General features: G+C 42.7%; 1 protein-coding gene across 5 annotated transcripts in view; it reads right to left on the bottom strand.

Annotated features, from left to right (window-relative positions):
• MAK (male germ cell associated kinase) overlaps positions 1 to 19,681 on the bottom strand; it is a 420,577-nt gene that overhangs the window by 364,991 nt on the left and 35,905 nt on the right. For 3 of the 5 annotated variants that reach the window (XM_069216975.1, XM_069216982.1, XM_069216967.1), the window contains exon 2: positions 10,434 to 10,780. In XM_069216975.1, the coding sequence (XP_069073076.1) occupies positions 10,434 to 10,534 (101 nt within the window). In that variant the 5' untranslated portion in view covers positions 10,535 to 10,780. Of the gene's footprint in view, positions 1 to 10,433; positions 10,781 to 19,681 lie in introns of those variants that run through there. The other 2 variants (XM_069216954.1, XM_069216961.1) reach the window with 1 other exon arrangement.

Below are 19,681 nucleotides of genomic sequence, written 5' to 3'. Positions count from 1 at the left end.
TGCAAGGTAGGCGTTCCCGTCTTAAAAAATGACTGCGATGCATATGCGTCGTATTTATACTCCCGGGCAAAAATGACGCCCGGGAGTGGGCAGGACTAAAAAACCCGCATTTGCGCCGGATTTTAGTGCCTGGGTCAGGGCAGGCGTTAAGGGACCTGTGGGCTCAGAATGAGCCCAGAGGTGCCCTCCCAAGCCCCCAGGGACACCCCCTGCCACCCTGGCCCACCCCAGGAGGACACCCAAGGCTGGAGGGACCCATCCCAGGGAAGAAAAGGTAAGTTGTGGTAAGTATTTTTTTAATTTTTTTTTGTGGCATAGGGGGGCCTGATTTGTGCCCCCCTACATGCCACTATGCCCAATGGCCATGCCCAGGGGACAGAAGTCCCCTGGGCATGGCCATTGGGCAAGGGGGCATGACTCCTGTCTTTGCTAAGACAGGAGTCATGTTAATGGCGTCTGGGCGGCAAACAAAAATGGCGCAAATCGGGTTAAGACGATTTTTTTGCCTCAGCCTGACTTGCCCCATTTTTGGACGCCCAAACAGCATTTTTCCCTACGCCGGCGCTGCCTGGTGTACGTGGTTTTTTTTCACGCACACCAGGCAGCGCCGGTCGGCTAACGCCGGCTAACGCCATTCAATAAATACGGCGCCCGCATGGCGCTTCAGAATGGCGTTAGCCGGTGCTAATTGTTTTGGCGCAAAACTGCGTTAGCGCAGTTTTGCGTCAAAAAGTATAAATATGGCCCTTGATGTGCACCTGTGACAATTGGGCAGGTCTCGATATTATGAAAATGAATAATTATTTGGGCAGTTGCCCCCATATACAAGCGTGACATGCTCTGAATTAAGCTCTCTGGAAACCTGAACTAGCGGAGAATAGCAAAAAGGCTGTCCCAAGACACAAGGTCAAAAGCCTTCTCGGCATCTAAAAAAAAGACCTGAGCTGGGATACGATTCTGTGAAGAAAAAAAAATCTAATACTTCTATTAACAAATGTGTGTTGGAAAATAGTGGTCATTCAGGAATAAAACCGCACAGATCTGGGTGGACCAGCATGCCTAAAGTTTTGCTCATGCCGCTAGCCAGTACTTTGCTAAATGTGGACTACAAAATAATTGCTAAACTAATAGACCTTTATGAGTTAACATTTTCTTTGATTGTTTGAGTGCGCACTTGTAGCCAGATCATTAATTCTCCAAAACTGGAACTCTACGTTTATTCCAACATATACACGATGGTGGTACAAAATGTTAAAAATCAAAGAATTAGTGAGGAATCCACAGGTAGCTACTGTATCCACCAGAAAAAGCGTTACCGAAGGTAAGTAACTTGTTCTTCTGATGGAGAACACCTTATGAACAGAATCCCAAAGCAGTCCCGAACTCGGAGGTGGGTGCCCGACTGGTCAAACCAAGAATCCCTGCAAACCAGAACAGGCAAAATGGCCATCCCTCCTTACTTCTGAGTCTAAACAATAATGCTTTGCAAAAGTATGGAGGGAAGCCCAAGCTGTTGCCTTACAAATATCAGGAATCGGCACACCTCTAGCTAAAGCCAAAGTGGCAGACTAACTCCTGGTGGAATGGGCCCTAATGCCCTCAGGGGGACCGTTTTTGGCTAGTGAACAACAAATCTTTATGCAAAGGAAGACTCACCTTGAAAGAGTCCTCTAGTGAACAGCTTTGCCCTTCATTTTGCCCACATATCCAATGAAGAGCTGATCATCAATTCTGAAGTCGCTCGTCCTTTCTTTGTAGAAGGTCAGGGCCCTTCTCGGATCCAAGCGATGCAGCCTTTCCTCCTCCTTCAATGGATGAGAGGAGGGTAAAAGGACGGGAGAATTTTAGATTGTTCCAGATGGAAGGGAGTAACTGCCTCAGGAAGGAAAGCCGCTCTGGTTCTCAGCACCACCTTGTCAGCATGAAAGGTAGTGAAAGGTGGTTTCACACTAAGAGCCTGAAGCTCAGTCACACATCTAGCCGACGTGATGGCTGTTAGAAAAACGGTCTTAAAACGAAAAGCCTCAATGGGCAAGTAAGCATAGGCTCAAACGGTGAACCCATCAAAAAAGTCAAAACTTAATTCAAATCCCACTGAGGCATTACAAACGGAGTGGGAGGAAACTTGTTAGTTAACCCTTTAAGGAACCAAAGATCAGGAAAGCAAAGAAAAGCAGACAGCGCCAATAAACAGCCTTTCACTGTCGCAAATGAGCAACCTTTCTGTGCCAACGAAAGTGCAAACTGCAAAATATCAGATAAATTAACCTTTAGGGGATCAATTGGTCTCTCTCCACACCAAGTAACAAATTTCGCACATCTACCTGCATAGACAGTCTTGGTGGAGTGTCGCCTGGCTGATAAGATAACATCCATCACTTCTGGAAGGAGAGAAAACAAACTTAGATTGCCCCGTTCAATCTCCAGGCATTTAGGTGCAGGCTCTGGAGGTGGGGTTGTAGAACCTGCCCCCGCGACTGCGAGAGGAGGTCTACCCTGTGAGGGAGACGGAGCGGAGGGCACAGTGAGAGTTGAAGGAGGTCTGTGTACGACATTATTCTTGGCCAATCCGGGACTATTAATATGACTTGAGCCCGACCTTGGCGAATCTTCCTCTGAACTTGAGGAATCAAGGGTATGGGAGGAAACGCGTAAAGCAGTTGGTTGCTCCAGGACAGTTGAAACGCGTACCCCAATGCCCTCTGCATCGGATACTGGAGGCTGCAGAACGACGGGCAGTGTGCGTTCTCGAGTGGCAAACAGGTCTGTCTGAGGAGATCCCCACATCCGGAAGACGTGAAGAACCACATCCGGATAGAGTCGCCACTCGTGATTGGTCAAGAATTGCTGCCTGAGACTGTCTGCACACATGTTGAGAACTCCGGCCAGATGGTTTGCTAATATGCAAATCCGATGGTCCTGCGCCCAGGACCAGAGCCGCAGAGAAGGTACGACCCTACTCCGCCCTTGCTTGTTGATGTTCCACATCACTGTAGTGTTGTCTGTTAAGACTTGTACTGGATGACCTCGAATGGACAGGAGGAAGGCCTTGAGAGCCAGACATATCACCCACAGTTCTAACAGATTGATGTGAAACATCTGTTCTACTGGAGACCAAAGGCCCTTGATCTCCAGGTCCCCCAGATGAGCTCCCCACCCCAGAGTGGAAGCATCCGTTATGACTGTGGTCACCGGAGGTGGAAGACAAAACGGCCTTCCTTGAGAGAGGTTGTCGTCCACAGTCCACCATCGCAGATCCACCACAGCGTCTCTGGAGATAGTTATCGACTCTTCAAGATCCCCTTTGTGTTTAAACCACTGCTTGCGGAGGCAGCACTGGAGAGCCCTCATGTGCCAACGTGCGTGAGTGACCAACAGAATGCAGGAAGCAAACAGACCAAGCAGATGTAGGACCTTGAAGACTGAAACAGCTGCTCCCTTTTGAAACCTTGGAATCATCGCCTGAATGTCCCGAATCCTCTGTGGAGGGGGGTAGGCTTGATTCAATGTCGTGTCCAGTACTGCCCCTATGAACAGGAGGTTCTGACAGGGCTCCAGGTGAGACCTGGGCATGTTTACCGTAAAGCCCAAGTTGAACAAAAACTGGGTGGTCACCTGCAAATGGTGCAGCATGAGCTCTGGGGGCCTGGCTTTGATCAGCCAATCATCCAGGTAAGGGAATACATATATTCCCTTCTTTCTGAGGTCTGCTGCAACCACTGCCATCACCTTTATGAAGACTCGAGGTGTGGAAGTAAGACCAAAAGGAAAGACCGCAAACTGGTAGTGTTGACACCCTACAACGAACCAGGGATACTTCCTGTGCGACTTCAGAATAGGGATATGAAAATAAGCATCCTGTAAGTTGATAGACACCATCCAGTCTTCCTTGTTCAACGTAAGCACCTGTGCTAGGGTCAACATTTTGAACCTTTTCTGCTTGAGGAACCAATCCAAAATCCTCAGAGCCAGGATAGGCCTTTAACGACCAACCGTTCTTGGGAATCAGGAAATACCTTGAGTAACATCCCTGACCTGCTTCCTGATCCGGAACAAACTCCACTGCACCTTTTAACAAAATGGTATGCACCTCCTGCTGAAGCAACAGGAGATGCGCTGCTGTGTAAAATGAATGACAGGGAGGAATCTCCCAAAAGGGAAGGGCATAACCTTTTCCCACTATGCTCAGTACCCAAGAGTCTGATGTAATTAACTCCCACTCGTGGAGAAAATGTAACAGCCTTCCCCCCTACGGGTAGAACATACTGGTGAATCGAGTGTGAACTAGGGCTGCTTCCCTGGCTGGATTCGCCCAGTGGATGAGGATGAGGATGAGGCGGAAGGCTGCTGTGAAGCTCCTTGCATTTTAACTCTCCCACAGCCTTATAGGACCTGTAGAGGGGGTTGGCAGGCTGCTGGACATGGGACTGTTGCCTCCTACGAAAGAATGACCCACTGCCAAACCCTTGGAAACATCTGAAGGGCGCAGAAGAAGAAGCCTGATGCCCTAAAGATTTTGCAGTGACCCTGCTATCCTTAAATCTTTCCAGGGCTGTGTCCGCCTTTGCCCCAAACAGCCTTGCGCCATCAAATGGGAGGTCCATCAATGTAGCCTGTACATCAGAGGAAAAACCAGGACCTCTGAGCCAAGCATGCCTCCTAGTCCCAACGGAAGTCCCCTTGGCTCCAGCAACTGAGTCTGCAGTATCCCGACCTGACTGAATCACCTGCTTTGCTGCCACTTGACTGTCCTGCAACAGTTCACTAAAATGCCCCTGAACTTCCTGCGGCAATTTTGGGGCAACTTCCTTTGCTGTATCCATTAGGGCATAGATATATCTCCCCAGTATACACGTCGCATTTAGAGATTTTAGGGCCATGGTTCCTGAGGAGAAGCATTTCTTAGCAGACTGCTCAATGCTCTTCGACTCCCTGTCAGTTGGTGCTGTAGGGAACGATCCCGGAGCCGACCTTAAAGAACAAGAAGCTTTTATCAAGCTGGGACAGAAACTGTGGATCACTTGGAACAACCTTGTACCTTCCGCCTACAGTCTTAGAAACCACGGGTGTTGTAACCGGTTACTTCCATATCTCTAATATGGGCTCTGTCAGGGCATCATTGAACGGAAGGAGGGGCTCGGAAGAGGAAGCCGATGGATGCAAAACCTCCATCAAAATATTGGTCTTTAACTCCGATGCAGGAAGTGGCAAGTCCAAAAATTCTGCTGCCTTCCTTATCACCCCATGGTATGTAGTAGCTTCTGCCATGAGTTCACCTCCAGGGGATAAAAGCTCCCACTCATGGGATGTATCTAACCCACTAGCAGAGTCTAAGCCCTGGGAATCACCTGGAGGCCCCGGGATTTCTCCTTCCTCCAATTGTTATTCTTCTTGATACTGTTGCTCCTCCAGAAGTCTCAATGCCCTCCTTTTCGACCTTAGCCTGGACTCCAAACGCGGTGTCAATAGAGAGTTAATTGACGTAGAAGACGCAGGCTTCGAAGAAGGTAACACCGGCGGAAGAGGAGAGGGAGGAGAGTCCACACACGTGACAAAGTAGAGCATCAGGATCCATACGGTGCTAATATTGACTCTGTCTGCATCGCTGGCACCATGATCCATGGCAGAGGCGGTGACATTCTCGGCGCCGAGCCAGTATCCTCACAAGGAGTTGCTGGTGAAAAGGGCATAATGGGGTCTGCTTATACAGCACTGGCAACCCCAGCGTGAAAGCCAACAGACCCTTGGGACCAGCAAGTGCACCAGAGGGGACCGTCACCCTATTAAAAATGCTAAACACAGCATTAAGGAATAAAGGCGGTGGCTGTGCTGGATCAGTCGCTCGAACTCCAAACTCCTGACCATGAGAGGATGCAGGAGAGAAATGAGCTACTGGACTTGCTGGTGACTTGGAGATCTCGATCAAAGACGGCACTGGAGATGCCTCCAGAGACTGTGGCTGAGGAGAAGCGAGGGGGGGGCTAACTTCCCACGTCGTGCAAAGCCATCTCGGAGGAGACTGAGACCAATCGCGGGATGAACTGCGCCGTGACTCATGCCATCGGCGTCCTTCTAATGAGACCTCGAAGATTTGTGTGACGAAGTGTCCTGTGTCCTCAACCTTCGCTGACTTCTTTTCTCTTTCTTTGCTTTTGTTAGGAAAAGCTTAGCCTCTCTTAACTTCAGAACTTTTGGATTCATACGTTGTCAGGACGAGCAACCTGCCACGTTGTGATCAGAGCTCAAACACCAGAGGCAATTCTCGTGAGGGTCCGACACCGACATGTGGCCTCCGCACTCACTATAAGGTTTAAAACCAGATTTCTTCGGTGGAGACATATTAGCGTAACAAAACAATTCCATCAATACAGTTGAGAAACTACGGAAAAGTAGAAAAACCGTTAGCAGGAAAAAGGGAACGGACGTCAGCAAGCCGGCTAGGACTTCGTCTGACATCATCGGAACTATAAGAAGTCCCGTGCAGTTGTGATGTCCTCGTCGACGTGGAGAGCTAGGAAAAAAATTCCATTGAATGATGGCGCATCGGGAGAATTTATAAGGTGAGGAATCCACAGGTAGTTGTATCCTTCAGAAGGTAAATTACTTTATAGGTTTGAGGCAGTAGAACTGCAGAATATCTGAGGCTAAGAACGTGTGCAATAATGATGATACAATGGATGCATATCGCTTGATGTTGTGAAGCTGCTAGTTTTTCCTATGACCCTTTTATATTAGTATATTATTATATTAATTATTTGTATGATGTATGAACTCTTCCAATAAAAAAGAAATCAATTAAAAAAAGAATAGACAGTGGGGTGGATGGCATACAAACACATAATCTAAAACAGACACTGTCTTTTGAAGCACTTCACTTTGATCTGCTATGGGTTGTGCTCAAGTAGGAGGACCATTGACCAGAGTGAGTAGCACTTGATATCGATCCGTGTTGATCTGCAAAGATGGATTTTTGGTGACTCAACCCATCAAGTAGTTTGTCAATGTACGGTGACCAGTGGGGTCCTTGAATAGACTGTAAGGACTGCGGAAAGAAGTAGAGAAGCACAAACAAAGGGAGGAGGTCTCTGAGAAGAGACACTGGTTCAAATACACACATGAAAAACACTTTAAACCATTAATGCTGAAGGGCGAAGGGTTAATTAAGGTAATAAGATAAATCGTGGTTACAGAGACCAGAAACTTTAAAAGACACCCAGACGTTGCATAAGTAGGGCAGGAAATGTGCTGTTGAGACACACTGAAGCTAATCTGTAGGCTCCTCATGTGGTACAACAACATAAAGTAACACGCAAATGCTAGGAAACAACAGTTGATTGGGAATCATTACGGGAACAAGTCAAGTACTACATCTTGGATAGCAGAAAACGACATAAGGATACTTGGTCAGAACCGAAACAAGAGAGGAGTTCAGGATACCTTGCCATACCTCTGCACTCTCCATCCCCTTGAGACAGTGCCTATGTTATTAACTTATAAAACCCTTCATGCCCCAGTTACCACGAATGGAGTAGAAATTATGGAGCCATTAGTAGTGTTATTTGTCAGTTTGGTTCACTTTTTGTTCAAAGGAAACATTTGTATAGGTGACATGATTCATTACATGGTCACTTTTCATCCTGGGCACAAGTCCAGGGTGGTCCTTATTCAAACTCTTCGGGCACCCTGCCTCAATGAGCTTAGTCTGTTGATCTTTTAGAATACTGGCCATATAGCACTAAAATTGAGTAATGGTGGGTGATAATTTTTATTTTTACCTCAACTGTATGCAGTATATGTTATGTGCCATTGCTGGCTTTATTATGTAGGCATGATAACCAGGAAGATAAAAATGTATATTATAGAGAACAAAAACAGCATAATGTGTGCCAGACTAAAGATTTGTTATATATTACTTAATAGAAAGACACAGAAGAGGACATCACATGGACAAATATGGAAAAGATATTAACAGTAAGTAGTGATGCTCTATTAACAAAGAAGCAGCACTGGATTTTTCTGACTGGGGACTTGACTTGGGGGTCCGAATGAGAATTTGGATGGAGACTAATGTAAGTGGGATAAATGATCCTCTATAACCTGGTTATGACACATTGTTAACATGCATTTGCAATGCAATGGGTCTTGCATTTGCTTGAGTTAGAGCTATTAGCATTGTAAACTCCTAACCGGACTTTTCATGCCACATAAATTGAAAAAAAAAAAAAACAACAAGCGCGATCGCACTATGTTAAACCCATCCGGCTGAAACTTAAAACCAAAAAAACCAGCGCGATCGTGCTGCATGGAAAATAAAAAGATAAACTAGTGCAGAAATCAGGCTGAAAACATGGAGCCTTGTATGTTTTCAGTAGTTGCCTGGTGCGCTCGAGGAGGGCTAAACACCGGAAAAGGCATGACGTATGCATGCCTTTTATTAATGAAATAAAGCAGATTTTAAAAGGCAAGCCCACAAACCAATTAAAATGACTGGCGTGACATGGGCGTGTTTAAAAGGCCAAAGAGAGATTACAACAAGGATGGAGCGCTTGTGCGCTCAACACCAAAAATAATCGATATGAAGACATTCAACATTTACCACATTCAGTGATCAGTACAATTAGATAACATAATAATGATGTCTAAACAGACACTGAAAAATTATTGTTTAAACGTATGTCTTATGGTTTAGAACATATTGTAAGAACTAAAACTCCCACATACAACAGTGAGATCTACACCTACTATTAGCTTAGTCTGTATATAACAAAGCAATTCCAGTATTGGAGAAAACTAGTATTCACAGACCACCTTGGTGTTACCACTTAAAAAGTGAAATATGTATAAATACAGATGTAATGACAAGTAAAACACATTTATGCTATTAACTGATAAAGATGAAAGTTTCCCCTTCTAGGACAATATCATCATATGGTTAGACCTGCACCTACGAACATGTTGAGTAACTGTTAAAACCACCATACTGATGCCTTTTTAATGTTACATTACTATGTCCAAATTGAGATACATGATAACGGCTAATCATGGATCTACGTTATGACAAGATCCTAGTGGTAGTTTCACCCTCATGGTCCACATCATCACCAGATAATGCAGTTGCGATGAAGCGGTGCCTACTCTGCCCAATAGGGGAAAACACACACTAGGAAGAATAGAAACACACTGGAGTCCCGAGCCAAACATCTGTGGGCAGGGAACCTGGAGCAGGTTATTCAAGTCGGCTGGCTAAACTGTTAGTCAATGGTAGGATTCTAAATGATTCTGTATGAACATTTTCAAGTGCAATAAAACCTGTATCAGGGCCACCTGACATTTCTCTTGTTTATGACTACTGCACAGGTGTGTTGTTATGCCAAGTTCACCATTGCACAGGATATGAATACGGATTACGAATTAGGTGTGTTATCAAATTTAATTGTAAACAGTAATTCTCCTTTAACGTTATGTGGTTAATTTGACCAATGATATGGTTTTATGTGTGGTGACACGTGGTTGTGGTATAGGATGTCAGATAAAGTTTTACATGTACACACTTTTTGTACATACAGAAAAAATGTGGGATTTGTACGATGGAGGAGATATAAAAATATATAATTTCCTTGTTCAATATTATAATCTCACGTATGCTCACCAACACTCATTATCTTGATGCCTATAAATGATACACCAGGGGATACCTAGATCAAGTGAGTGGTAGGCGTGCAAGCCCCTCCTGTCCCAATTAAAAAAAAAATACAACCTGCTGTATGCCCTGTAACATACCATGGTCATTTTTTCAAATAAGATAGGCAGTAATATTGTCAATATTTATTTTCTACATTATTTTTCTTAAAAAATGGCTGCTCATGGAAAAGCTGGTTTTAGTGAAAACAAATTGTTAATAGAGCATTTAAATGTTGTAATAGTCTTCACTAGTTTTCCCAAATCAACTTAAGAGTTGTGTGTTTATTGTTGTCCTGACTCTTATGAACAATGTGATTTTAACAATGATCAAAGAGTGGATGTACCCTAAGGTTACAGTAATTGATCTAAAGGAAATATTGCACCTACATACAAAACTCCACATACCATCCAATAGGAGAATTAGCAGATATACATGAATACTTTTTGAAGGTAACTAAGGAATGGTATTTGCGGCAGCGAATCCATTCAGCATGGATATACTAATCTCTTTTACAGAGTATGGCATGTAACAATTGCAAAGCAGTGTGGTGTTACATAATCAACGAAGCAAGGTATCGAAGCTACACAGTGAAATCATAGGTACAACATACTCCTCAATAAACATTTTGTGATCTAGAGTCGTCTTTTGCGATACTTAAACTGTACAGTGAACATTAACAGCAGTTTTGGAACACACTTGAACCTTGCCCTAAAAAAACAAAATGTGTTATATGAAATAAAGTGCTTCCTACCTTTTGATTGCCACAAGCTCGCCAGACTCATTGCTCTTCCCCAAAACCACACTTCCATAGGTGCCATCTCCAAGTTGTTTCAAAGTTGTATAGCGGTTCATTTTGTAGAACACAAACTGTACAGTTTAACCCTTAATTACTTCACGTGTATCGTTTGCTGAAAACACGGAAACTATAGTGTGTTCTTTGAAAACGAGTACTGCTTTCCAAAAGGTGCTGCTTTGCCAATCTGCAGCATCTCGTTGCCGAGTAAACTATCCAGCCTTGTGGTGCAGAAAAAATATTCCTTAACCAATCAGGGCATTGGACATGATGTTAAGAACAGTTTTTCCATTCTTAGATCCACCCTTAAAAGCAAAGAAAAAGGTGTAAGATAACGCCACAACATGAAGGGAAAATGCAAAGTACACTTAGAAATGCCATTATAATTTAGTAGAAAGGACACACACAGAATAATGTATTGTAACTGATTGAACGTGCAATGACCTAATCAGCTCACACAAATCAATAACATTCTATGTAAAAAATAATAATAATAATGACTAGCTACCAAAATGCATGGATTTAAACCTTAAAAATAAAATTGTAAAAACGTTCTTTGTTTCTATCTGCCACCGAAATAGTTGCTATTCGGGACTGAGTGAATGGAAAGCTTTTATAAAATCCAAAGATACTGAACAAAACATAGCGCAGCGTTTAATACCGTGCTGTCGATAATAAATTAATGTAATCTTGTTTTGATAAAAATGTATTTAGTTGACAAAGCAGCCAAACTATTTGAGAGGATTATGCTATGGAATATTTCAGAGGATTATGCAATTGATTCCTTTGAGTTCTGCTTTTTGTTATTTTGTGGTTTTCCTTTAGCATTTTTCACTGTTTTATATCAACAGAAATTCCAAAAGAAAATGTGCGCAGCAACCAGCCAGTAATTGGAACTACATGCAGCAGTGGACCCATTCATTATGGATCTAGGGTGTTATTACCCAGTGCGACCGGACAATTCGCGATGCCTGGTACATGGGTTGGAGATACCTGGGGGAGATACAACAGCGCACTTTTAGCCCAGTGTCTCACCCATCAGTTATCACCACCTCAGAATGATTGACTAAATAATTGATCACTAAATAAAATTATACATCTAATGTTGTTATGCTATACAAATGAACCCTTGTACAGCCTCCGACATGGATAAAATATTGTGGTGCTATTTAGGAATCAATTAGATTTAAAACTGCTTGTGAAATTACACATGATTATTTTAATTCTGCAGTGAACGAGCCATTGGATCTGGTTTACAGTTTTAACAAGCATTTGCAATGCAAAAGATCTCACATTTTCTTGAATTAGAGCTGCTGGCATTGTAAGTTCACAACTGGACGTTCCATGCCACATAAATTGGCCAAACCTGACTCATAATGTTGTCTTTTCCTGCCATATAAATCCAGTCACCCAGCATTTAACTATAGCACTTCCATTTACCTTCTTCCTCTATCTTAGAACATATACTATCATCATATAAACCTTTATCAGAAATAGACTTTTGGCATTAGAGTGTAATGGTCAAAACACCATAACAAAATATAATTTGGGATGGACTGGAGGGTGAAAGGAAAGAGGGAGTCAGGAGTATAATGGAGGGGACAAGTGGCGTAGTAACGGTGTCATGGGCCCTGGTGTAAGAAAGGAAAATGGTTGACAGGCATTTTGGTAGGACAGCAGGAATTAGAGTTGCGTGAGATCCGTAGGTCTCTGGGACCCAGTGCCACTGCACCTGTAGCTCCATTGATAACTAGGTCACAGGAGAAAAAGCGGATGTGGCAGAAAAAGATCGGTGAAAGGAATACAATAGACAAAAAGGAAGAAAGAGAAGAGGTTGTAAAGAAATCGAAGAAAGAAGGGAAAGAGAGAGCGAGAAAGTGAAAACACAACAAAGAGAAGAAATAGAGCAAATGTGTGAGACAAAAGAAAAAAAAAAGGAAGGTAGCTAGTGAACGAAAGATGAGGTCCCAGTACTGGAGCAGCAGAGTGTACTGGATGCAAGAACGGAGGTGCTCTTGGCATCTGCCCAATTGTTTCTTAATGTGGATTTTTTCCATGTCAAGGAATACATTTCCCTTCATCCCCTGAAAATACGTAGATGTTTGGTCATTGTTTTGGATTGGTTTTCTGGTTGTAATTAGGGAGGGAAAGGATATAATAGTGCCCTCAATATTCTTACTTTGTGGGTGTTCTCAATACTTCAAACGGCCACACCCACACTCCACTGCTCTCCCCTGGGAATACCCACTTGATCCGCCTATTGCCCAATTTTATGCCAGCTATAAATACAGGCCCCTGCCAGATTTTCCACACAATTGAATTCCAGATACAACCCTCATATCCACAGATCCTGAGTCAGTAAAATTTGAACCACTAGTTTATGGTTGCATATTAACACATTTTGTGTGATCGCATGAAATCTAGGCACACAAAAATGCTGTAAATCCTGCCAAAGTATGGGGAGTACACTCCATGCCCTTAAGAATCATCATAGTGCTATACATCATCATAGTACTATACAGTTCTTGGAGGATACCACACCTCTAGACTGATTTACATCTGGTGTTTTGATTGCTGTTGTAAACAACAGCAAAGTGTGCATGCTGCCATGCGATTAATTACGTGTATTTGGGTTTTGCTTGTCGTGGCCAGTGATGAACGGCAATTTATCTATTTACATTTGGTCTAGCTGTCCTCTTAATCACAGCCTGTCTGCATGGTAATTAACTGTGAGGTGATTTACACCATTGACTGATTCTGGGTAGTTGTAGCTCCACATATAAAACCAAAATCCAAGCAGTCTCAGGTCCGACATGTCTCCCACTCCATTGCCCTACACTTTCATTTTGCTGGCACAATTAAACCCTCACCACACGGTGTCACCAGTGCGCTTCTGCAGCTAGCCCTAGACGATGGATGTATTGTAAAAGACTAGTGTCACAAGGGTTCACTTCCATTTCGAATTACGCCACAGCCTCTTGTAATGGTAGGCTTTGCTTTACAATTCCGTTGGATTATTTTAGTATTGTGACATCAGAACTCTTTCGTAATTTATCACCAAACTCTTACTCTTCTGCCTGTCAGCAGGCAGCAGTTACCATAATTGTTTTTTTAGGACTGTTACAGGTGCCCAGACTTCACTATTTGCACACCCACGGTAGCTTAATACGCCCTATTTTTTAACAAACTGCCTAGATATTTTGACGGGAAAACTTGCATTCTTTAAAATTACGAATTTCTAAAAGTAGCAAAACATTTTGCTACACCCACATTTGTAAATGTGTGTGTATATATATATATATATATATATATATATATATATATATATATATATATATATATATATTGTAAATAGGCTCTTGTTTATTAAGATATATGTTTTTGCCACTATTGCATTGCAAGAAACACAAGTAGTTTCACAATTATAGCTTGCCAAATAAACATCTTTTTAAAAAGAGCACGTTTAATGCCTGCCCTCCCTTTGCTTCCATCCAGTTAATTCTGTAAATGGTTCCAATAATCATCTATAGCAAACCCGAACAGTGTCACAGTGGGGTAAAGTAAGAGGTGAAAGCCATTTACAGCTGCATGGAAGCCATTTTTCATTAATGTGTCGTACTAGAAAATACTATGCAAGAAGCTTCAGTTAACATTGCACGTATAGAACCTGGTGTGCTAACCCACTGTGATGTTTTTGACAGTGAGGTGCGCAATATAACATGCTCAGTGTTTATCAGCACTCCAAAAATCCGACCCTTGGTGAGCGCATACAATCTACACATTAGTTATGCATGCCTCTTTTCCATTGGCATCATGCTGCCAACATGGACCAACGATGCCTCCACGAAGAATGACAGTGTAGGGGCACCGGTGGTAATACTTGATAGACTTACTCTTGTGCTAGTGTTGGCATGTAGCCTGGCACTTAGCGGTAAAAGGAAACCCTGTCAGACAACTTAATACTAGAGCCAGTTAGCCATCGATATTTTCACAAACTTTAGCTCGCTCAGTTCACTTTGGTCAGTTGCTACAATGTATGCCACTGTAGTGCTACGTACATAAATGTTACCATGCAGTAATACCTTTTTTTATTATTTTCGGTTGAGCTGAGTCTACTCAATACCACATAAATACACCCGACATAAAACCACTCTATGTCACATAGCAACAATCCACTTAGATACACTCCAGTCCATGGCAGGTTTTCAGTAAGCATAATTCCACTCAACACCACACAGTTTCACGCTACACAATTCAACTTCACACATTTCCATGCCACACTACATAATTCAACTCAAAAACACAATACAACACAACACATACATCCAATCCACACCACAGAGTTCCACCTCATGCCACAATTCAACTGCGCACCATAGGATTACACTCCGCAACATAAAATATTATTCCACATAATTACCCTCCATGACAAACAATCCCACTCCACATAATTCCAGTACACCCAATACCACATAATTACCATTCACATCATTCCACTGCACACATAATTCCACTACACAAATCCATTCCACACTACACAATTTCACGCCACAATTCCACAACTAACAATCCCAATCCAACCCACATAATACCACTCCAAACCACATACATCCACTCCGCTCCATAATATATGGTTAAAAGACATTATCTATTTACAACGCCAATAGCTCTTACTCCCTCAAAAGCAAGACCTATTTGCTTTGCCAATGCTTGTTGGAATCTTCCATCTATACATCTCACAACCCATCTCTTTCCCGTCCACCACCCTATCGTCCCCCCTCCTGCATGTACTTATGTTTCTTTCACTTCACCATCCCTTCTACACATGCAACACACCTAGACACCTGTAAGCACTACATTTTCTTTTTACTCTTTCCCTGTTAATATTTCCACAGCTGTGTACCTTCTTTACAAACTTAAGCACAGAATAACAATTACGATTGGCACATGTGACCATTTCTCTATGCGATCTGTAGAGGCCAAAGAATGGATGAGCATATGTTCTGAACACCTTTATGACCCACTCACAGAGAAACTTCCACTGCCCTCAACCTCAACACCAGAGCTCTCAATCGTGGTCTGCTATAAACAGCCACTCACAACCAAACTAACCCAGACAACTAGATGTGACTCAGTGCATGGTATGCACCATGCAACAGTAAAATGCAGCACTGAAAAGAATAACTACAGAAGCACAACATCCTAGAAAAAGCAAACCTCTTATGGAATGAAAGATTAAGTAAAGCATGTGAAATGTTAACTGGAACTATATCATTGACAGTTTTTAGTTCAGATGTGGCTAGTGTTCTTGCCTACAAAGTTAAGGACACGAATGTAAGGGCAGCTGGGAACCAGTTTCAATGCATGTTTTTTATTACAGCCTGGTCTGGGAACTGGAGGACCTGGTCCACTCAACGTCCTGTGTAAAGTGGAGACAAATTCTTCATTTAAAGCAAAAGTGTATTCCATAACCAAAACACCAACCCAGAGTAGAGGAGCATACAATCTCTTCCAACTCCCTCTGACAACTGTCCTGATTCCAGCTTAGTACCTCACATTCTGGAATCAGAAGCTTTAAGTACTTAAAGCAACACAACACATTTTCTTCAGTTAACAATACTAAACAAAATCAAATTAATGAATTACAGTTACTAATAGGCTATCCTAGAACAAAGAACAGATCAACAAAAACAAACTATATACAGTTAAACACGGTAAACATCACAAATAAAACTAACATGAATTCAAAGAAAACTAAATTAAGAAAAAAATAACTGCCTACGATGAAGTCAGTCAACCACATCCGCTTCTTCACAAATATATTCAGAAGACCATATGGGTTTCTTCCTATATCTTTTGCTGACAGTGATCTCCATTTCGATATTAAACACACTGTCTCGTGCAGCCTTATACACACTGTCCCTTGGAGCTTCATCCACACTGACTGAAACATACTTGTTCCCTCTAAAATTATTAATGACCTCTCTTCCTCATTCACGACACTATCAACCACCACAGTATCCTCCGCATCCTCACTAACAACCACCAAATTGTCTTCCACATTGATCAGATGGACGTGGTCAGGAAAACAACCAAGAGTCCAGGGGCACATGTTGACACTCCGATACGACATGGGGGGACTTAATGTCCCCGAGGTGGAGACCTACTATAGGGCGGCACACTCTGTGTTTGCACACACGTTGATTCATGGCCTGCAAGGCTACCACAGTTGCATATACAGCGAGACATGTCGGCACCCTACCCTTTGCCTAATCAAATATTTTTGTCCCCGAAGCGACGACATGGCGTGTTTGACTCTTTGAACACCACCATACATCAATGGCATAATCTTTTGACCAACCAGACTCTCCCTTGCTTATACTCACCCAAATAAAACTTAAGTGGTGTGCCTGGTTTCCTTTGAGTGGGGATAAGGGAGCAATCTCAGCACTGTGGAAAATGGGTATTGAGAAGCTTGGTGATCTATTTCAGGAGGGGGTGGTGCGGCCCTGGGAATCCACCACAGAACAAGTAGAGGCACACACGCCACTTTCACGTTACCAATACTATAGAGTAAGGCACGCAATGCATGACCTCCTAGGAGAGAAGTTACTAGAGCCGTCAAATATGCCGGAGCTCTTCATGGCCACAGAAGAGACCTCACATAGTAAACTGGTATCCAGACTATATGCCTGTGCTAAGGAAGCGTGTAGGCCAGGATTAATAAAGATTAGGTTGGATTGGCAAATGGACCTAGACAAAGCTTTAATAGATGCAATACTGCTGCTCCACAACCCGCTCCATCTCTCTTAACAGGAAGCACAGATTAATTCATTTTAAATATATAAATTGGATATACTATCCTCATACCAGAGTATATAAATACGGGCTGTGCCCTACAGCTTCCTATATATGGCATGGAACTGTCCCGGGATACAATTTTGGTGAAGTGTGTTTGTGGAGGTTAAACAACATCACAGTGGTCCGGCTGGCTGCTACACCTCTCCTGGCCCCCTTTGGTTATGATAGAGACGTGGACAAGGAGGTTAGCATATTGGTGGCAAAGAGCCTCCTTCTAGCAAAGCATAGAGTAGCTATAAGATGGGATCATAGGCCCGTTGCCCACCTTAAAAGAATGGCATGCTGATACGATATATTGCAATACTCAAACGGATGCCTATAACGCATAACCCCACCACAGAACTGCCCACGGAACTACTGGGATCCATATCAAACATATTTAACTGGCAAAGCAACGGGTAAGCCCGAGGGTGAGAGCTAGTAGAGTTATGTGGGGCACTAAAACACAAGTGATGTCCCCTTAATGCTTGGTATATGATCTGTATTAGTTTAAATGTCTATTTAGAACAGCCCGGGAATACCCCAGAGGGTTTCATGCACATCACTATTTATGGTACTGACTGAGAGGGGGATTAGATGGGTGCTAGCCAATGGACTATGGTCACAGTCAATGGAGATTTAATATCATAATAAGTGTACTTTGGGTCATGGAATACTGTAATGCTCTGATAGTCGCACAATGTTGTTGTTGTATACAGTAGCAAATGGTAAATACATTTTATTTTTTTAAATGTCCTCCACATCATTTCCCTAAGCTACTTTTACAGGCTTCTTATCACCAATATCACAAACACCCTGCGTCTGTTGCTTCTCACCTTCAGCTCACACCAAACTCCACACCAAAATTACTATCCATCATTATTCCACTTGCATATACCATTTTATCACTTTTAAACACAGCAATTCTTTTTAAATTCCAAACCCTTCTCATCGCTCAACTGAACAGCATTCCTTATTACTTTAATTACCTGTAGAGGTTCAAAAAATTTACTCTCAGTCATAACATTTTTTAAACTACTTCTTTAGTCTTCACTACACCTCCACGGCCTTCATGACACCGTATGATAACTTGTTGAAAGAAACTGCAGGAATAACTCTGACCCCCTTAAACTCCCTCTACTAAATGACAATTCATTCCTAACTTCCCAAAAGCATCTCAAATCCGAATTGAGTGCACTTCCCATAGGGCACCCACCAACTACATAGCGCAAGACTTCTTGTAGAATGCAGTCTTTCACACTCTTCCATCCACACTTTTACTTCAAAGACAGGAATATCTTGATCAAGAATCAGAGCTATTTGAAAATATTCCCATTCATCATTCATAACCTCTTTAATCTACCATGGCATCCTTGAAAGATAAGTCACAGTTAACTTTTTCTTTCCTGCACATTGATTGTTTTGTATATAAAGTCCTGCAACCTCATTGACATTCTAGCAACATGTACAAATGCATTAGACATTATAATACAATACAAAAACAATTTCTAAAGCACACAGCTGCCTCCGAAGAGGCATTTCGGCGCTAGCAGCCTAGGTAAAACGAGAGCAGAGTTAGAATGCAGAGTTAAAGAGAAAGGTTTTCTGGTTTTTACTAAAACCTGCTAGTAAGAAGTAGCAGTAATGAAGACAAATGATCTTAATCCTCACCTTGCTTTGCACACCCAAGGAATTTGAAGTACCTGTGGCAGCTAGATTTTAGGGAATGGGATTAGGAGTAGCCTTTAATTCTTCTTTGATATGCAGGTCCCCTAAGGTGCAAGACTCTAAAGGCTAAGTTTAGCATCTTAAATTTGGCTCGCTTCATCACAGGCAGCCAGTGAAAGTGATGAATATGAGGTGTTATTGAGTGAGAATTTTCAGGATCAATCTGGCTGCCGCATTTTTTATGATCTAAACAAGCGCGATGCAAGTAAGCAGAGAGACCCAAAAAGGACTATTTGCATTGTCTAATTTGGATGTCACTAAAGCGTGATCAATGGTCTTACCCGTGTCCTTCAGGACAAGTTGAATCACTCTTCTTTAAGACCTTAGGGTTGTGGAGCAACTGTCTGATACACTTTTTACTTGAAGGACAAAGGCAAGGTCTGAGCCAAAAACTACTCCAAGATGTATGGCAATCAGTGCCTGTGAAGGGGGAGTTCCCATTTCCGAAGTCCACCAATTGCTTGCGTCAGGATAGCACCTACTACTGAAAAAGAGGACCTCAATTTTTGGTGGAGTTAAGCCTGAGGAAATTATTGCTCATCCAATCGCCAACAGACTTTAGGTCCGTTTAAAAAAAATTAAAGACTGACATGTCTTTCTCCTCAAAAGAGAGGAGTAATTGGGTGTTGTTGGCATAA

This window comes from Pleurodeles waltl, chromosome 2_1, assembly GCF_031143425.1.
Source record: "Pleurodeles waltl isolate 20211129_DDA chromosome 2_1, aPleWal1.hap1.20221129, whole genome shotgun sequence".
Classification (NCBI taxonomy): domain Eukaryota; kingdom Metazoa; phylum Chordata; class Amphibia; order Caudata; family Salamandridae; genus Pleurodeles; species Pleurodeles waltl.
The sequence above is the reverse complement of the archived record's forward strand: the minus strand, read 5'-3'. Positions and strand labels throughout refer to the sequence as shown.